The following is a 19,205-nucleotide window of genomic DNA, read 5'->3' as shown; positions in this document are numbered from 1 at the left end:
TTCTCTTGTTATATCGGTCCAATAAACAGGACTTCAATACACTGAAAAGCTTGTATTAAAAAAGCTACCATGTAAATACCAATATCATAACTTGCACATATCCCTAACAGAGATATAGCTCAAGTTAAAAACCTGTCTGAAAGGCTAAAGGTAAACTAGTTTTTATGTTGTGCTTTTTTTATTAGCTCATTAATAGCTCTTTGCATGGTACATTTCTATATCATTCATCTATTATTTCAGTTTCAAAGTAACATCCACCTATATTGCCAGCTCAGGAAAAATATGTATTACTTCAAAAATCGATTTTGCATTAGGTTTACATTTCACATTAAACATTCATATTTGAGGAAGAAAATAATTTCTGTTATCACTACTGGTAGTTATTAGACATTTTATGCTCGTTACCTTGGGACAATGATGTGGAACAGATTATATATGTATGGGCGCCCTTTTTTAGCTGTGTTATACCTGGTTAGAGGCACCTTTGTGCATTGCAGGCAAAGCAAAAATTTCACTGAATTTCAATAAATCCTTTAACAACATGGGATCAAGCCTTGTGTTAGAATTACAACTGGCCACTGACATCTGAACCAGGATTAAGCCACTTTCTGCAGCACCAGCTTCCATCAGCTGAAACCCTACAGAGGTCACCAACCAACCGCCCCAACACACAGCCAAAATATGAGCGGTGACACGCGATGGTGGCCCTGGGACATGAGTCTGGCTGGGTCCTGACTTGCTGCCAGGGACTATTTTAAGAAGTAGGCTCACAGAACTCAGACATTTAAAATGAGCCCGTGGAACTGCAGTTTCCTGGCAATGAAAGCAGTGTCTGTATAACAAGTGACGAACTACAGAACCAGCCTCTGCTGCATGTTATGCTGGTGTGATGGTGGTATTCGGGGACACAGAGAAGTGCTGTGTCACCTCCAGACACCAGCGGCAACCTCAGCAGCAGTGTCAGACACCTCCCACCAGATAAGTCATTTTGCCTCCATTTCTTTCATAGAATCATAGAATCATTCAGGTTAGAAAAGAACTTGAAAATCATCAAGTCCAACTGCAAACCTAACACTGCCAAGGCCACCACTAAACCACGTCCTTAAGTAACATATCTACAAGTCTTTTAAACCCCTCCAGGGATGGTGACTCCACCACTTCCCTGGGCAGCCTGTTCCAATGGCTGGCAACCCCTTCTGTGAAGACATTTTTCCTAACATCCAATCTAAACCTTCCCTTGCTCAACGTGAGGCCATTTCCTCTCTTCCCATCACTTGAATGGCTCTTCTACAGGTTTCCTTCACATGTTTGATATTTCTGCTTTCTTCTCAGTTCATGGAATGATAGATCTTAATGTCAGGAGACCATTACGATCACATCACCTGACCTCAGTTGTGCAAAATGTAGGCAAGTCTCTGCTGAACCTGTCATCCCCCAGTACATGAAACTCTGGCACAGCCCATTTTAAGACGTTCCAGCCAAATATTTATCTTGTGGGTATAAAAGCTAGAGCATCCTCATTAAAACCAGAGACATGTGGATTTAATAAAACATGAGGTGCTTTTTACCCATGAAGACTCTTTCCACCGACTTTATTAGTCCTCTCCTTTCTGAAAATGTAATTCTAATGTAAACAAATCTTTGGCACTTTTGTTGAAGGAAAAAGAGGGTTAAAAATCAGGGAACTAAGAGAGCTAAAGGACATTAAATAGGGCTTATTTATTATGCATCATACTAGTACACAAATCACTCATGCCCACTGGCATCGAAGAAGCTCCAGCCCATGGCAGCACGGCAGCCAGGACGCCCACAGAGCTGAAGGCTTTTCGTGTACCCTGAGCACCGAGTGCGATGCTCCAACACCCGACACCCACCTCCCTCCACACACGTACCCGTAAAATCTCTCTGCAGATGTAGGCGATCCACTCCTCCTTCAAGGTGTTCCCCTTTGTGTTCTTGATGAGGTCGGTGACGGAGCCTGCGCCGCAGAACTCCATCACCAGCTGCCAAATGCAATAAAACCACAATTACTGCCATGACGCTGACAGCATCCTCCGGGCTGCCTGACCCCAGGCTGGGACCCTGACACTGGCAATGCTGCTGTGGGGACACCAGGACATAATCTTGAACCTACCACATTTAATCCATGTGGGTTTTGTTATAAAAATGAAACATTAAGAGCTTGGAAGGCTTGAAATGGCCTTAATGGTGAAAAAAGAAACAGGAATCAGTCCGGTGCTGAAAATCACCAAAGAAAACTGCAAACCTTGAAATCTCAGACCCCATCCTACTTTATGCTTATGAGCAATATTTAGTATCAGCAGCAATACAAGCAAAACTCTACCTCTTGCATATAAGTTCTTAGACTCTGAAAATGTGAAGGCAACAAGACAGAGATCTGAAAACTCCCCACAACCTTAAAAAATGGGTATACTTTTCAATTTTTTTTTTTTTTTTTTTTTAACCCCAGGAGGTCTTTGCTTTTGACCATCTTTTTGAACAGGAAGACTTTCTCGAGGGCAAGCTTGCCATGCAGCTGCAGCTGGTGTCCTACTGCTTGGGTTGGTTCAAATGAGACTGGGCACCACCACATGTACCACATACAAAGTTTCCTAATATCTAATACAGAAGTACAGTCACCTAACCCAGGTTCAAATGTGATCTCGTCATTGAGCAACTATGAAATAAACCTTACAAAAATAGCATGGGATGTGAACCTGCTCCCAGGGATGTCATGGATCCCCAGGGCACGCAGGAGACATCAGGTTGCTCCAGACAGCAAGCACAGCCCACGTATGGAACAAGCCTCCTCCAAGCCCTGCAGAATTGTTTCTCTCAGATGTGAAACCATGTTTTCCAATTAAATCAGCTTGCTACTAAAAGATATTCCCTTACAAGTCATGCGTTGCCACATTTTCCAATGTGTATGTTTAAAGTTTCTTGAAGCTTACATGGCATTTAACGTTCTCCAAGTAAGTGACATCACTTTATTACAAAGCATGGGCCAAGAGGAGAAGAGAAAGAAACGGCAGAAGGGTTACTTCTAACCAAATTGCCAGAACACAGTGATTTAAAAGCCTATGATAAATAAACGATCATAAAATCCAGAGTACTGATATAAACCTTTAGGTTAAATAAGATACTTGAGCAGACTATACCTTAGTTGGCTTTGACCACGCCCCTACCTTTGGTTTTGATATTAAGTTTCTCGTATCTTCCTCAACTGACAGCTGAAAAATTATTTGTATATCCCTATTACCTCAGGAAACCGGCTTCAAGAAATGGATGTGTGTCCGGCCAAAGCCTGCCCTGTGCAAAGGCGAGGGATGATGCTGCAGCGCTTGCAACTGTTCCAACCCAGCAGGAGACCAGGGATCCAGCTCAGCCATGAGTTATTCAGTGCTCACTGAATGGGGAATAATGGAACAAACGGTTTTGAAGTTGCTTTTCCTCTCTTTCTTCGCTTTGGCAGATTGACACGTGGGGAATATCAGTGTCTGCACGTGTTTCTGATCAAATGAATGTTTGGGATACCAGGGCAGCAAGCACAGACAGGAAAACCCTGGATAGCTGAGCCAGCCACAAGCACTTTCCAACCCCAAAGGCTGCCCTCTCCATGGACATTCATCCACAGGCTCTCGCTGGGGTTTGGAGCAGGAGGAAGAGGAAGGGTACGCTATGCTATGTATGGCAATAACAAGGCTTAAAAGAACATGGAAGAAATCCCATTAAAGGTACACACTGAACCCCTTAATTTGCCAGGTTATCTTTATGGACATGACAGTTCATGCAGTTCTCTATCCTGTCCCTGATTTCGACAAAGCAAAGATCAAATTTGCACCAGGCAGTGAATAACACAGCCACCTGCTGCTGCTTCCCTAATCTGCAACTGTGAAATGTCCTGGAGATGAAAGAAAAAAAAAAACAGAGAGAGGTAAAGAGAAAGAATCCTAAGTGTTTCCAACTCAGCTTTTTAAGAGCTGTACTGTCCCGTAACATCCATAGGAAATAGCCAGCGCTGGCAGATCTCTGGCAGCACCAGCAGCTCCAGGTCCAGCTGGGCAGGGGCTGGGGGGCTCAGCAGCACACACGTGTTGCCAACACTTCCCAAAAGCTCTGCCATGAATTCTCCAAGATACGATGAGCAAGATGACAAGGCTGCCTGAATATCTCTGTCTGCAATGCAGGGCTGATGGACACCCAATGTGAAAAACCACCATTTCTAGAAGGTGTGGGTGGAACAGGAGGACAGCTGGTAGCTGTGACCCAGAGGCACTGTGACACCCATGCTTTTACAGTTTCCTTTGCTCCTCAGATGGAGGGATGATACAGAAACCCCAACTACAGCTCATATAATGCAGCCTTCAAAGAGAGGAAACACAGATGATGGCCAAGGAGTCACACTGATGGCCCAGGTGAGACCTCACCAATAGCACCGCGTGTCTGGCTGGGTGATGGAGCCCAAGAACAATGAATGCACAACTGGAGCAGGAACAGGAAGATGAGCAGGTCATCCCAGAGGACGTGAGGACTTGTTCAGCCAGCCAGGGGATGGATGGCTGTGGAATATGAGTGTATGCTGTCAACAGTATGGAGAGGTAAGGACCAGAGAGGGAGAAGAATGAGGTAGATACTGGCATAATATCAATATATCAACACCCTATGGGCATATTTAGGTTAGAAACAAACAAACAACCTTCCAGGAGAAAAGGGAATAAAAGTTTCAGCTCATGTTAGGACAGAGTTTAGTATACTCAGGAAAGGCTTCAAATTGACGCTTGTACTAAGATCCTTCTTACCAGTCCCAAGTCTCTGGGTGAGCGCTTTGCCCTGCACACACTTGCATCATTTCCAATCTTGTTAAAGGATGAAGTCATGATGAGGTAAGACAATAAACTTGAAATGCAGATTGAATTTTTATTAACCATAATTAAAATTATCATCAAGACGGGCTAAAGGTAAGATCATCTTCTGAAATGTAATTTGCAAGGCCATTATTGAGGAAGCATTTTTAAATACAGTTCATTTAGCATTTATTTAGCTCTTCCTATCAGAGCAACAGCAAACTTCATAAGCAAGGCAAATTCAGAAGCAGCAGCTGTAAATCTCTGTGTCCTGCCATTTCTCAATTTTTTTGTTTAAAGAGCCTTTGCAACTTTCAACTCAACCACCACCTTTGCCAGCTTGGGAAGGGCCAGTAACGCCTCTGTTCCCACTGCCACTGTACATTAGCTGGAAGGGCTAACACCTGAGCATCCCCAGTACAGAAACCCCAGTCCAGCTGATGGTGAACCACTCCAGCTTGTCCACAGAAACCCCCCAAACCCACCCAAATTCTGCAAGCCAAAGCCTTCTGTGTTCCTGTTCCTCACCCCACAATTTGATTTCTCTTTCAGAGAAAACAAGCACAGAACAGGCCCAGCCTAAACGCTGCCGGAAATCCTTCTTTCCTGCTGTATGTGTAAACAGAATCCAGGTGCAATACAGTCCCGTTTGCCCCAGGACACGCAAGTCTCTCATCCCACCCCACAGCCCATCTCCCTTGCAACAGGGTCCCACATCACACACATGGTGGCAGCTGGAACCAGTGACAGAGCATTAAGAAAATTCAGAGACCTTCACTTGGTGGATCAGCAGAAAAGCTGATGCTCATTTCTGAAAACACAAATAGTTATCAAGTTGGTATTAAGCAGCCACTAAAATATTCTGCAGGAAGATAAGCCCAGGTTTTAATTGCCTGTGTCGGCGCTACCGCAGGACGCCTGGGTGAGGGCAGCGAGGCCAGCACTGCTCTGCTCTCCCCTCTCCAATGGCAGCATCAAACTGCGCATGTTCATAAATAAATTCATAAATAAATGACTTGCCTGGCTGTGCCCTGCCTTTCGAGCCAGCCAAGCAATTCGTCTCCCCTGGGGAGCCACTGGGCAGCTGCCACCACAAGACCTGAGCTGAGCAAAAGCTTTGGGCTTAGGCATGGCAGCAAAGGGAGCTGGGCTTGCAGTCTTGCAGTGTTCACAGCACCGACATGGCTTGCAAGAGGAGTGAGAGTGAAATAGCGTGGGTTTACTCAGCCAGACAGCAGCAGAAAGCCTCTCTGCTAACCCCGGGCTGGAGGAGCAGCCCTGCTCCCCCAGCACCTTCCTGGGGCTGCAGGGCTTGGAGGGCTTAGAGACAATTACAGCTCAACCAAAAACTGTCCCCTCTTAAATGTTCAATGATTTAATTCATGTGATACAAGGTATCAGCTACTGCCCAAAAATATTTTTCAGTGCCTATAGGCAGAGGAAGAACGATCCTGCTCTGAGCTGCAAGGGCACAACTCAGTGCTTCGATGGCTTGTGCTCTATTCTCAGTTGAGCCTCCCTGCCCCTATTTTTGCTCTCCAGATCCCCAGTGAGACCCTGTACATACCTCTCTGCAGTGACTCAATGGGTCCCTACGGCGTGACATGGAGAAAATCACATTGCAACTACGTGGTGACAGCCCTGAGCACTGCACGGCTGCAGCGGTGCCATCCTGACTGGTCCTAAATCACCCTAATTCCTTCGTCTTCAAAACTAGCCCAGATTACCCGCTGCAGAGGTCACCCCACTGTGCTTGCCATGAACACATATTTGGCAACCTGCCTATGAGCAATTTTTCCCTCGTCATGACAGATGCAGCTCCAGGTGCAGGCAGGGTTGCCATGGCAGCCATCCATCAGCAGCCAGCGATGGTCCCTGGGGACCACACACTGGGGGGTGCTGCCCTGGGGGGCTCTGCCCTAGGCTGCCATCAACCACCGCTCAGCCCCCACATTCTGCAATCCCCCCAAACCCGGTGCCACTCTCCACACATGGTTGGGCTCCTCCACTAACGGCTTCAGTGGACAGCAAGGGCAGGTGACAAATGTCCAGCACTGTGGCATCTCTATTGCACCATGGATCTATATAGGGTATTAACGCATGGGAATGAAGCAAAGAGCCTGCAGCTTCCAGCAGCTGTCTGGGCAGGTGATTTATTGGGGAGGGGGTGCTTTGGGATCAGGTCACCTCCCCCATTAAGTTCACACTTTCTAATGAATGCCCCATCTCCCACCGCCAGAAAAACCCCAAAGTATCTCAGAACAACCCCCCCACCCAGTTACATGCAGCCTAGTAGCCCATGGCTTAGATCTGAAACATGCAAGGGGAATTTAGTGAGTTTAACTCCAAAGCAGCAGTTAACTGATAAACTGGGTCTGTACCATCCCCTGGGTCACCTTCCCAATTTCTGCAGCCCACCCTCTCTTTGCGTCCTTGCACCACAGGCTCTCTGGGGTAGGATCTCCATTGTCTCGGTTAGAGATGGGCACAATCCCTCCCAAAGGACCATGGCACTCCCAGAAAGTAACACTTTATCCAACATAGCAATAATTTTTTCTTTTTTTTTTTTTTTAAATGTTCCATAAAGGTTGTCCCTATGACTTTTACTTCCTTTGTTTCCTTAATATATCTGATTTGTGATGCACATCTCCATTTCACCTGCTAAAATATCCTCCATGCAGCTCTTTAATTTCAGAAAAACTTGCTTGTTTAATCAGTTCATCTTTCAGGGCGAGTGGCTGCTACCGAATGGAGCAGCAACACCGAAAGACCTGCTCATCACGGCGGCAGAAGCAATGACAATACTTCATGTCAGAAGCCTGCCACGTTTCCAAGAGATCTTAATCTCCACTGAAAGAGCTCCCTGTTTTTTATTTCCGTATCAGCCTCCTGAATGTCGATAAAAAGAATTACTTGGGCATTATCAGAAACCGTTTTATTTCAACAAAGGGCCAATGAAAAATAAACAAGTCTTTATCTGCACGGAAAGACTGATAGAGTTCACGCTAGTCTTAATTCAATCAGATCCTGAAACAACAGCTATTTAACACAGCAACACCAGCACACCTCTCCTCTGCAGTCAGGGAGCTTTCCCATTAATATCTTCACTAGCCCCAGAACTGGGCAAAAACCCCTCACACCCCAGCACCATCCAGTGCCAGAAAAGCAGCTTTTGCAACATAAGAAAAGCCCCAAAATTGAGAGGAGAGGTAGCTGTTCTGAAAGGAAATTCAGATTATCTAATCTGCCTTTGCCAGGGGGCAAGAGAGCTGGGTGATGAACATCACCTCCCCTGGCACAGCTGGGTGACCCACCAGGGAAAACCCAGGTTCTCCTCCTGACTTGGGCCATCTGAGGGTGATACAGCATGTGCAGCATCCTCTGTGGTTTGATGATGATGGGAATTGATGAAAGAGCCTCTCTTAATATAATGAGTTTTCTACTGAGCCTTTCTTTTGGATGTCTGGGCTCCTCTAGATAGGCAAATCATATAAAAAACCCATCATTTTTCTACACTTGTATATGCCAAGAGCTTTTTGCACTGGAGATGTGAGGACAAAAGGAAACTAAACCCTTCTTCCCTGGTCAGACTGTGCTAAGCCCAGACCAAGCAGCATAAGGGAACTGGGCAGAGCCAGCTCCGGGAGGGTTTCTCCCCCATTCGGTTCTTTTGCACACAGTTGGTGGGGTGTTTTCACCCCCAGGCATTTCAGCAGCACAAAGGGAAATGTTGTGGGTTGGTTTTCTATTTTCCTTAAAAAAAAACCAACAATCAAACCAAAACCCACAACAAAAAAACCAACAAAAATATATTATAAAGCAGCTAAAGCCAAATGGAATTTCACAGGATGAAAAAGGCATTTCTTAGCTTGACAGCTTTCTCCTTGCTGAAACCCAAGCCAGCTGCAAAGAACATGTTTTTTCCAAGTTCCCACCAAAAATAACCCCATCACCCAAGCAGGAAAAGCCTCTGGAGTCCAAGCCCCCAAGTTTTGCTAATAATTCAGTGTACCACAAAGTCTCGAGCAGCAAAGCAGCGTGGAAGCCCATCAGCTCAATTTTTGTCCCAGGGGAATGTCCCCCTGGTTCCCACAGCCCCCCGATGCTCTGGCATGTGGACACAGGTGCAAACAGCTGAAGGCACTGAACCTTTTGCTAAAATACAACCTAGATTATACAGAAACTAAAGGAAAGAGTGTTGTGCTGCCTTCAGCATCTCCACAGCCTCCCAGATGAACCATGGATATTTGTGACCCCTGAAAAATGAGGCTCTAGCAATCTTGTTCAGTACAGAAACACTTTGGAAACCAGCCACGGATAACCCAAACCTGACTGGATAACCCAGAACTGACTGGATTTACAAGACTATGAGGAAATAAATGCTTTTTAGACTACAGGACAACATCCAGGTCATTATATTTGAGGTAACACAAAGGTAGCCTTCCTTTCAACACTGCCCTACAGACCAGCTGAGTGTCAAACCGCTGGTCAGACGCCCATAGGTGCTGCAGGCTGCTGCTCTGCAGGCCCAGATTAGCAAAGCTCAGCTCAGAATACAGCACACTAACTTGTATACATTTTTCATCCCCCTTAGGACAGCGCCCGGAACCCCAGCCTGTAATCACTGCTGCCCTGCCCGGCCCCGCGAGCACCCACAGGAAGGTGGGCTGTGATGCTCTGTCTGTCTCTGGAGACAGACGGCAGATTTAAACTCTGTCCTCCATGGTCTGGGAACATCGAATTAATAACCAAGAAGTCACTGACAAGGGAAGCAGCGGTAGGAGGCAGGTGGGGATTTATGGGAAGGCAAAGCAGCTTGCAGCCCTTCAGCAACATGAGGTATCTTCACTGCAATGGCTGAGCAGACACAGATCTTCCTGCCTGCCCACTGCCATCCTCCTCCTCTTTATTTGCCTGCACTGGCTCTGTGAAATGTTAAAGATGAGAAGCAGCTTCAAGAGCCAGCAGGAATCACGAGCGCCCAGCATCCCCTGCCCAGCCTCCATCTTCCCAGCAACGCTCCCAGCTCCCTCCAACCATTCTTTTCTGATGCATTTATTTTCATAGGATAGCATAATTTTCAATTGAATATTATAACAAAGATGTAGTTAATGACAATTCAGACGTTTTATCATCAGTCTGCAAAGATTTTTTAAGGCAAAATGGAGAGGCATTTTGCAGTGTGGGAAAAGCCTTTACAAAGCCAAAACTTCAAATAAGACAGATGCAAAATATGGCTTTTTGTGCAATACAGGTGGTGGTAAGAGGACAAAGCAAGAGTAAATAATTTGTATCAAACCCTAGTTATTTTAAAGAAAAGAAAGCAACTTACCCAGAGCTGATCATCCATTCCGGGTGGGTTCTTTTTAATAAAAGCACCATAATATGTAGCAATATTTCGGTGGTGAGAATACTTCTTCAGCATGTTAATTTCTTGTTTGATCTCTTCCTCTTCATCCTGGGATGAAGTGAAAAGAAAAAACAAAACAAAACAGGGGTCCTAAGGGGCTGCACTTCACAGGCTCTCATTTCTCTTTGTATGTGGGTGAACTTCCAAGCTCCCCATTTCTGACTGACCTTGCCTAAGTTGCCTTGCACCAATTTTTACAGCCACTTTTTGCAACATGGAACTGATATGGGAGCCCTGGGAGCCTGCAGCCTGGACTAACTGAAAGGAAACCAACTAAAGGGTTAAACTAAAAAGTTAAGATGAGCAGAACCGGAGAAAACACATGCTTTGCTACAGTGCCCATTGCATTTCTGAACCCTGAACCTGAGAGATCTTCATGTGGTGCAGAAATCATGTGGTTTCCATACAATTCTGCAACAATCTCATCAATGTTTATAAATATATGAAGGGTGGATGTTAAGAGGATGGATCAGACTCCTTTCAGTAGTGCCCAATGATAGGATGAGGGGCAATGGGCACAAACTGAAGCACAGGAGGTTCCATCCAAACACGAGGAGAAACTTCTTTAATTTGAGGTGCCAGAGCACTGGAGCAGGCTGCACTGAGAGGCTGTGGAGTCTTCTTCTCTGGAGACATTCCAGACCTGCCTGGACACATTCCTGTGCGACCTGCTCTGGATGAACCAGCTTTAGCAGGTGGGTTGGACTGGATGATCTCCAGAAGTCTCTTCCAACCCCAACCAGTCTGTGATTCTGTGATCTGCAGGGCAGGAGCAAAGCAAAGTCTGGCCAGGATTTGAGCCCTCCCATGGAGATATGCTCTCCATCCAGAGGTGCACCACTGCCAGGCTTTGGCACCAGAGCCAGATTACATGTTTTTGGTGGTTTAGACATTCCTCCATGTTTTTAAACTAGTTCCTTTAATAATTCATATAATAGTTTACATCAGTTTTGCGTTGCTCTGAAGCTTAACAATACTTGTATTACTGCAGTATCTCATCTGCACACCCTCCTAGACCCATCAAAAGCCTGGGAAGATGGTTTTCTAGAAACCACTGCATGGCAGAAGTGCTCTAACACTGTGCATCCCAGTCATCTGACACTCCGCTCCTACCTGTCCCCAGGGGCAGAAGCAGCAGAAGACATTTGGGGACACCAGGTGTTTTTGGTGGCCAGGTGAAACCACACAGGGACCAGGCAGATGCTGCTTGGCCATAAATCCTCTGCCAGACTCACTCAGTCGGGTGACAAGCACCATTCTCATCAGCTGTCACAGCCCCTCTCCATCCTGTCTGCAAAGCTGGAGGAGACGAGGCAGGAGAACTACACTGATACCCGTTTTGATGTCCTATCTCTTTGCTTTCACAACCATCAAACATGCCCTGGTTTTATTTTAAGCTGACCAAATTCCAGTTCACTGTAATTCCACACGCTGTAGAGCAGCAGTTAGTGCTTTGATGTTGCTGAGCTTTATTATAAAAGGACCAGAAGGACTATTATCTCTTTTTTCTTCTTTATTAGCCTTGTGGCCCTCACCTGCTTCATCCTGACTTCAGTTTTACAAATGGGCAAAAGACAAGACACTCCTTGAAGAGTGATGCTCCCTGACCAGGTGTCACCAACATAGACAGAAACATGGCTTTTTTTCCCAAACCACCATGGAAAGTGACTTATTGACTACAGTCTTCCAGAGGGAATTCAGAGAAGAACAGCGAAGATTAGGGCAGGAGGACCAAATAAAAGCACCTGACTCTCTGGGAAAAATGGAGAGGAGCCACAGGAACACTTGGTCTAAGGTTTTATCTTGATTCCCTCTACAGGTTGAAGTATCCAAAATGGTGGGAAAAAGTTGAAAAGGCAAAAAATACTCCCCAAAACACAAACATCAGAGCTGTGGAGGTCAGGATGGGACCTGAGGATGTGCCTGCATGACTAAGCTCAGGGGTCTCCAGCCCAATCTCTTGCTCCAAGAAGGACTATTGACAGTGATGACCACCAGCAAATGCAGCGAGGGAGGGAAGAAAACAGGAATTATTACAGCAAGCTGCTGTAACTACTCCAACCCCAAAAGCGACAAAACCCACAGACCAGGTTTTGGTACCAGGCTTTGCCTCCATTGATCAATCCTATTACATCCATCGCTACAAGCGGGGCACAAAGCAGGACCAGCCCCTGGAAAATGAACCCAAACCAATCAGAGACAGCAGCTGCCCAAGCTGATCAAGTGCTGTAATTTGAGAGCCTCTATGCTGCAATCTTCCCTAACACCTTATTAGCAAGAGCGTCGATGAGTTAAACAAAGCATCATCCTCAGGAATCTTTGGTGGTTTAGTGTAAGGCATGTGGTCAGGATGAGATGCTGGCTTGGAGCTCGCTTAAAACATGGGGGCTTTACACTCCAAAAACTTCCTCCACAAAACAGCAGATCATAGAATCACATAATAGTTGGGGTTGGAAGGGACCTTCAAAGCTCATCTAGTCCAACACTCCTGCCATGAGCAGGGACATCTTCAACCAGATCAGGTTGCTCAGAGTCCCGTCCAGCCTGGCCTGGGATGTCTCCAGGGATGGGGCATCCACCACCTCTCTGGCAACCTGGGTCAGTACTTTACTACCCTCATTGTAAAAAATGTCTTCTTTATGTCTATGGTTGGGATGACCACACTAGTTCTGTGCTCTGCAGGCTTTTGAAAGACACGCTATCATCAGGGACATCCTGGAAAAATAGGTGGAAGAATAAATGAAGCAGTGGCAGCACTGAAATCCGTGTGTGTCAGGAGACGGTGAAGGACTGGAGTGGACATGGTTGGGTTTCCACCAGCAGCCTTTGCACTGAGCCTGGACCAGTTGCCAAACGTGGCTGTAGACATGATTCAGGAACCAGCTTTAGAAATGACTCCAGAAGTGACTCCCAGGACCATTCCTGCTGTGGCTGGAAGACATGGCTCTAGATCTGACTTCAGCATCAACAGCTATGAAGTTTGCTCTGTCTCCGCTGTGGTCACCACCCATCCAGCCCAAGCCTTGTCCTGCTTGTGGAGGAGCCTTCTGTTGGTGACTACTGGCTGGTGGCATCTCTTCAGAAGACACAAAGGTGTCACCTCTGTGCCTCAGCTGATTCTGCTGCCTCCTATCTATCTATACCTACTTCTCCAGTCATGCAATACTGGGGTCATCAGAGGCTGAGAAGCCACCTCATGGGGTATTCAGTGGGGCAGAAGAAGTAGAACAGATCAGAAGTTCAGATAGGGCTTTTTCAGACGACCAACTTTAAAAGTTTGTACATCACATATTAAAACAGTAATAGCTGACATGTTTTAATATGACTAAAATCAGCTTAAGGGGAAAATAATTAAATATCCAAACAACACATCCCATATCAAATATCTGATTTACTACCTTGGATGTTCAGAGATGTGAGATCCTGCTTTGGAAGGTAAAGGTCTAGATCAGGGACATTAACTTAAAGACATTCCTGAAAATATTAGTTACTAGGCAGGATCACATTTGGGTACTTTTCTTCAACATCTTTGCTTGGAAGTGATGATGTTTTAAAACAATGAACTAAGTGTGGACTCAAATTTAAGCCCCTGTTTGGCCTCAAAGTAATATTCTGATTTCTCAGCTTCAATTTGTTGTAACCTCAGACTTCATCCCATGGGAATCTTACTGCTATTTATGTTCTGTTTGGTGGGTCGGCCCATTCCCTTAGAGCCTGCTTCCCATGAGAACTAGATAAATGGCAGCTGTAGATATTGCAAATAAACAGAATAAAATCTCATTCACATTTACAGACTTATTCCCATGCATCATTTCACCTGTTAGCACAGAAAAGAAGGTCCTGTAGATATTAATACCCACCACAATATCTAAAGTATTTCAAAACATACTCCCGCGGCCAGCTGACTGCTTTCACAGCAAGTCAACTCTGTATGTGCTGAACTCCTGAAAGCTGATTAATAACATTAACTCAAAAAAATAAGGTGGGTAGACTGGGACTGAGTCCTAAATTTTGAAATGTGTTATTCCATTAAAAGAAAAAGAGAAAAAATATTTAAAAAAACCCACAACAAAACAAACAAAAGAACCACAATAAAACACATTCTTACTCCCAAACCTGACATTGTTTATATAGGCAGGAACTTTGGGAGGCATAATACTACACTTAAAAAAAAAAAAAAAATCAACAAAAAGTACTTTCACATCTCTCTCTTAAATGCATCTGTTTAGGCTTCTAGGGATCATAGCAATTCCACTCTTTTTTGTGTGTGTGTATATGTGCACTGGGAAATGGTGAAACCATTCTTTCCCCTAAATCCCGTTTCTCATTTAATAACTTACAAATTCTTGGTTCTCTTAGTCTGATAAAAGTTTCAAAAGAGCCGTGTTTCTGAGACCAGGGTGGTGCATTTTTTCCCTCTTTATCAGTAGGATGCACAGGAATAATCTAACTTGCCTAGTAAAGCTATTCATAACAATACCTGCACACAGTTTTGGTGAACAAAAGCTTTTTGGTGAAAAATATGGATCTGGAGAAGCTGAAACGTGTTATGAATACACAATCCTGTTGCTACAATTTTCTTCAGATTTTACTACTGCATTCAAAAGAATCACTGCTGGAACTGGATGCTGCTTTGTTTCAGCATAAAATTACTTAATCTCCAAAACTCTTCCAGATTTCTTTTTTTCACGTATTTATTAAGAACCTCTTAGTGGCACATTTCACATTAAGACAAAGAATATTTGCTTCCCAGGAACGTGAGCCTTCCAGCAACCCCCCCACATTGTTATCACCCTCCATCCCCTTTCCCCTCTTATCTGTCATTTAAGGATGCAGGAGGAGGAGGAGGATTTGTTACCCCGGTGACGTCCATAACCTTAATAGCAGCAAGCTGTCCCGTTTTAACATGACGACCCTGCAAAAGAAAAGGGAGAAGTTTGTTTGTTTTGCTGGGTGGAAAGGTTTTCCTCCCAGGGAACAATATCTTTCAACAATTTCCTCGCCTTGGCAGCACCCCTGCATTTTTTTCCTTTTTCAAGAGCATCTTCACAGCAGCCATGATGGGAAAGCAATTCCCTCCCCTTCCTCATGCCATTACAATTAATTAGTGAAGGGCCTTCCATGCTGTATTTTCCTGGCAAACAAGTGCTGGAAATATCCTTTAATGCTCAGCCATGCAAAAAAACAGCTTGGGGCTTCTCCTGAGCACAGAGCATGACTCGGCTGGAAATGGTCTGCTGGAGCTGGAATGATGGAAATGGGCTGGCCGGGGTCCCCACACAGCACCGGCTTTGACCCCTCCTTTCCCAGCCCCAGCTCTGATGGACCTGGGGACACCCAAGGGACTCCAAGTCTGTAGGGCATCATTATACACTCTGTCCACTAATGTATTTATTGTGCAAAAGCCTCAGTTAGCAGGATAGAGAGGTTTTTAAAATCATAATTGCTTTTTGGCTGTGGAAGTGACCCCATCTTCAGGGCTGGCACAAACAGGGAACGTGTCTGGAGGAGATGCTTGAGGGGCAGCATGGAAACAGAAGTCCCTTGACACATATGGCCTCCTTGGTTTTCAGCAACTGAAAAATTAGCAAATCACTGCAATAAACTGCTTGTTGCACAGTGCTCGATTGTATTAATCCTAATGGAAAAACGCCTGGAAGCAACAGAGAAAACTATAAATGAAACCAAATTGTTTATGGGGTCTTAAAACCAACAGAACCGCTATCAAGCAACTTAATTCCAGCCTTTCCTCCTCTCCCAAGAAATGGATCACCCAACATAGGATCAACATTGGTCATACCAAATCATTCCATCCCCTTCTATTTGAGGACACAGGCTCTGTTTACAAATGGGGCAGTCAGAGGAAAAGATGTTTCTTTTCCATGAAAACCAGCCGATGCTGATCCTGGCAGGAGAGCTGGGAGGCAGAGGGAAGCATCCCAGTTTCCCATTCACTTCTTACTGCTGGAGCAGCCCAAAGCCCCATCACAGGAGATACGGCATGGAGGACACACAGCGAGCGGCAGCTCCTGCCCTGCAGCACCGATAATTAACGCACCAAGGACATGGCGAGGAGCAGAGCTTCCAAGCTGCAGCATGGCACAAACAGGGAAAAATAGTTTTTCCTAAACTGCAGGCTCCTCTGGCCCCCCATCAGCGTGCTTGTTGATGAGCTGGGGTTTGTGCCCAGGTTTCCCAGCCTTTCTGCAGCCTGGAGATGGGTTTTTCACACCATCGCACCTCCAGCAAGAACCCCAAATTACCAGTGTCTGGGACCCTTCCCTGGCCCTTCAGGGTTCTAGGCACAGCATCAGGGAGCAAACCCACATGCCAGCTGTGGAGCAAGGCAGCACCATCCTCTCCAAATTTATGACTTCACCAGGAAGCCAATTCACCCACCAGGGTTCCTTGCTCATTTATTAGCACAATTTTTATGTCCTGAGTAACCTCATGTTCTAACGACAGAAAAAGAGCTTTATTTTTAAATGTGCAACATAATAATAAAGTGCAGCCCAGCAGCACCGGGCTGAGGCTGAAGCATCCCCTGGATGCAGGTGTTGGGAAGAAGGGATGCATTGCTAGACACCATACATTTAAACAGCAAAACCAAATCTTCCTCTTCCTAAATTCATCCTTGTTTACTTGACCAGGAAGCCCCCACACACTGACTCTTTAATTAAAGCCAACAGAGCATCAGCAGGAAATGCGCTTGGACACGGCCACAGCACACTGCATCTTCCATGAAACGGAGGAGGGAGACGAGGCATTTCAAGCCATGTATCTGCTAGCTACAGCCGCCCTCATTTGACATATCACCACCTCATTTTGTACTTTAAGGAAATGCCCCAGCACTGCCGCCACAGAGTGCTGCTGCCTGTTCCCAATAGGGGCCAAGGGAAAAAGGAGCCCCCCATGTCCACCCCACCCTTCTCCCAGGGATCTGCCACTGCCCCGCGCACCTCCCAAGTATTTACGGGTAAAGGTAAAATCTTAATATTGTGTGAACATTTACCAAAACAAAATAAACCATTGTGAAATGTTAATGTAAGTCATGAGGGACACTTAGTCATGCAAAAATCGGGTAAAGTAGAACCAGTAAGTATTTAGCCTTGGAACTTCAGAACAAAGACTTGCTTTTTGTATAGTTTGTTCACAGCGATGGACTGTTGAGCTTGATCCCAGCAGATTTCCACCTCTGTCCAGTGAAACACAGTGTTTCCTCACCAGTTAACTGTCCCTTTTAATTCAACATATCTAGCATGTTCTGCATTGATACTTGCAGTGAAACCATCAACTATAGCTTAGGAAAACGAGTTGATTTTCACCTTCCTGCAGGCATTCTTGGCTTTACAATACAGATACAGACAGGCTGGAGAAAGAACTGAAAGTGACAGACACAATACAATAATAAAATCAGCATCTGGCCTGTACTCATTAAAAGATGTCACAGCAGCAACATGCCCTTTTGGTGGCATTAGCCACCTCCTGCACACTGGCCATGCAGAAGCGCCCATGTCCCCACAGCCTTTCCAAAGCATCCAGCTGGACCAGGCAGCAGAGCCATTTCCATCAAACCAAGGCAAGCTGAAATTGTTAATTAATGTGTGGTAAGCACTAATTTCTCCAGTGTGAACCTTGCACTGCTGTTACAAAGCTACAAATGGGGACTGGGGTAGCAAGACCAAGAAAAGCACCAGAAATACTGCAATATGTTTTTACTTCCCGCATGTCCTCCACCCACTAAAACTTGCTGGCTTTTTTCTTTAAACCGCTGCCAGTGCAGAGGCCTCCACTACGAAACCACCCAAGGACTGAGCCCAGCTCCTGCTCCTGGTTCACCTGTGTTCCCCCAACAGCAAAGACATGGGTCAAAACAGGTAAGAATGCAGGTGCCTACACAGAATTTTAACAGAAATTCTCTGCTTTTTCAGAATTCCTCCTTTTTGGTGCACGGAGGCTCACCCTGGGGATGCTGGAGAGGGTACACCTGCCTAGAGGCAAAGCCTTCAGGAGGATGAGACCCTTCCAGGGTAAGGTGTCACTTCTGAGCTTTCAGACCACACCACCACCACCATTTTTGGTGACAGGAGCGAAGGGAGCCAGAGGGGAGCAGCAACCATTGCTCTCTGTGCCCTCCTTGCCTCCTGCCTGCGTATTAATCTAAGCCAACAGGTCACCTGTCTGCCTGCAGAAGAGGAGCTGATCTGCTCTTTAGCAATCTGTAACATTTTGTCTTCTCTCCTTCTTTGTCTCTTGGCATCGTTGGGGATTTTTTGCTTGTCAGTGGTGGGTGAGCTGCTTCCAGTTGCTTGTACATAAGAGCAAGAGATGGAAGAGGACCAGCAACCTCCCAAAGCCCAAGCTGCTACGATGTCCCACCATCAGCCCCATCCGGCCACAGGGCACAAATTCCTGCATGGCATCACCTTTGCATTGGACATAAACTGGGGTTTATCCACCTCTCCCTCCCGCTCACACAGGGTGGCAGTTGAACCCCCCAAAAATTCACGGAGAGGAAGGAGAAGGGATTTCCAGGAGGCACTTTCATCACCCCATGTTGGCTGTTCACAGTTAAGCACAAAAAGGTTTGAAGGACCACTGCCAGCATCACCTGGGGTATGGCTCCCAGGGGTCTCAAACACACAAATATGCTCCAACATCTCCCTGCTCCTTTTCCCAAACCAGGTTTTGTACTTGGCAACATGATGTCCTGGCTGAACTGCTCAGTCTGCTTTCATCTTCATAAATATGGCACTGTTACAGACACTGTGATGGCTTTGATGGCGTAAAACAAATAGGAGGAAATCGGAGCTACTAAAGCGTTTTTCCCCTCTCCAGATTTGCTGTCAAGGTTCACTTGGGTATGAACCCACATTTCAGCCTCAAGATTATTCAAGCGTGAACTTCAAAGCTGCCACATTTTTTAATTAAACATCCATCTGAGCATAAAT

The 19,205-nt window shown here is 45.7% G+C and overlaps 1 protein-coding gene across 22 annotated transcripts in view; it reads right to left on the bottom strand.

The window, feature by feature from the left end:
- Positions 1–19,205, bottom strand: part of TNIK (TRAF2 and NCK interacting kinase) — a 159,461-nt gene that overhangs the window by 61,171 nt on the left and 79,085 nt on the right. For all 22 annotated transcript variants that reach the window (XM_065073861.1, XM_065073856.1, XM_065073865.1 and 19 more), the window contains 3 exons: positions 15,113–15,169; positions 10,177–10,302; positions 1,893–2,003 (listed from right to left, as the gene is read on the bottom strand). In XM_065073861.1, the coding sequence (XP_064929933.1) occupies positions 1,893–2,003; positions 10,177–10,302; positions 15,113–15,169 (294 nt within the window). The remainder of the gene's footprint in view (positions 1–1,892; positions 2,004–10,176; positions 10,303–15,112; positions 15,170–19,205) is intronic.

The sequence above is a fragment of the Columba livia genome, chromosome 9, assembly GCF_036013475.1.
Source record: "Columba livia isolate bColLiv1 breed racing homer chromosome 9, bColLiv1.pat.W.v2, whole genome shotgun sequence".
Classification (NCBI taxonomy): Eukaryota; Metazoa; Chordata; class Aves; order Columbiformes; family Columbidae; genus Columba; species Columba livia.
The sequence above is the reverse complement of the archived record's forward strand: the minus strand, read 5'-3'. Positions and strand labels throughout refer to the sequence as shown.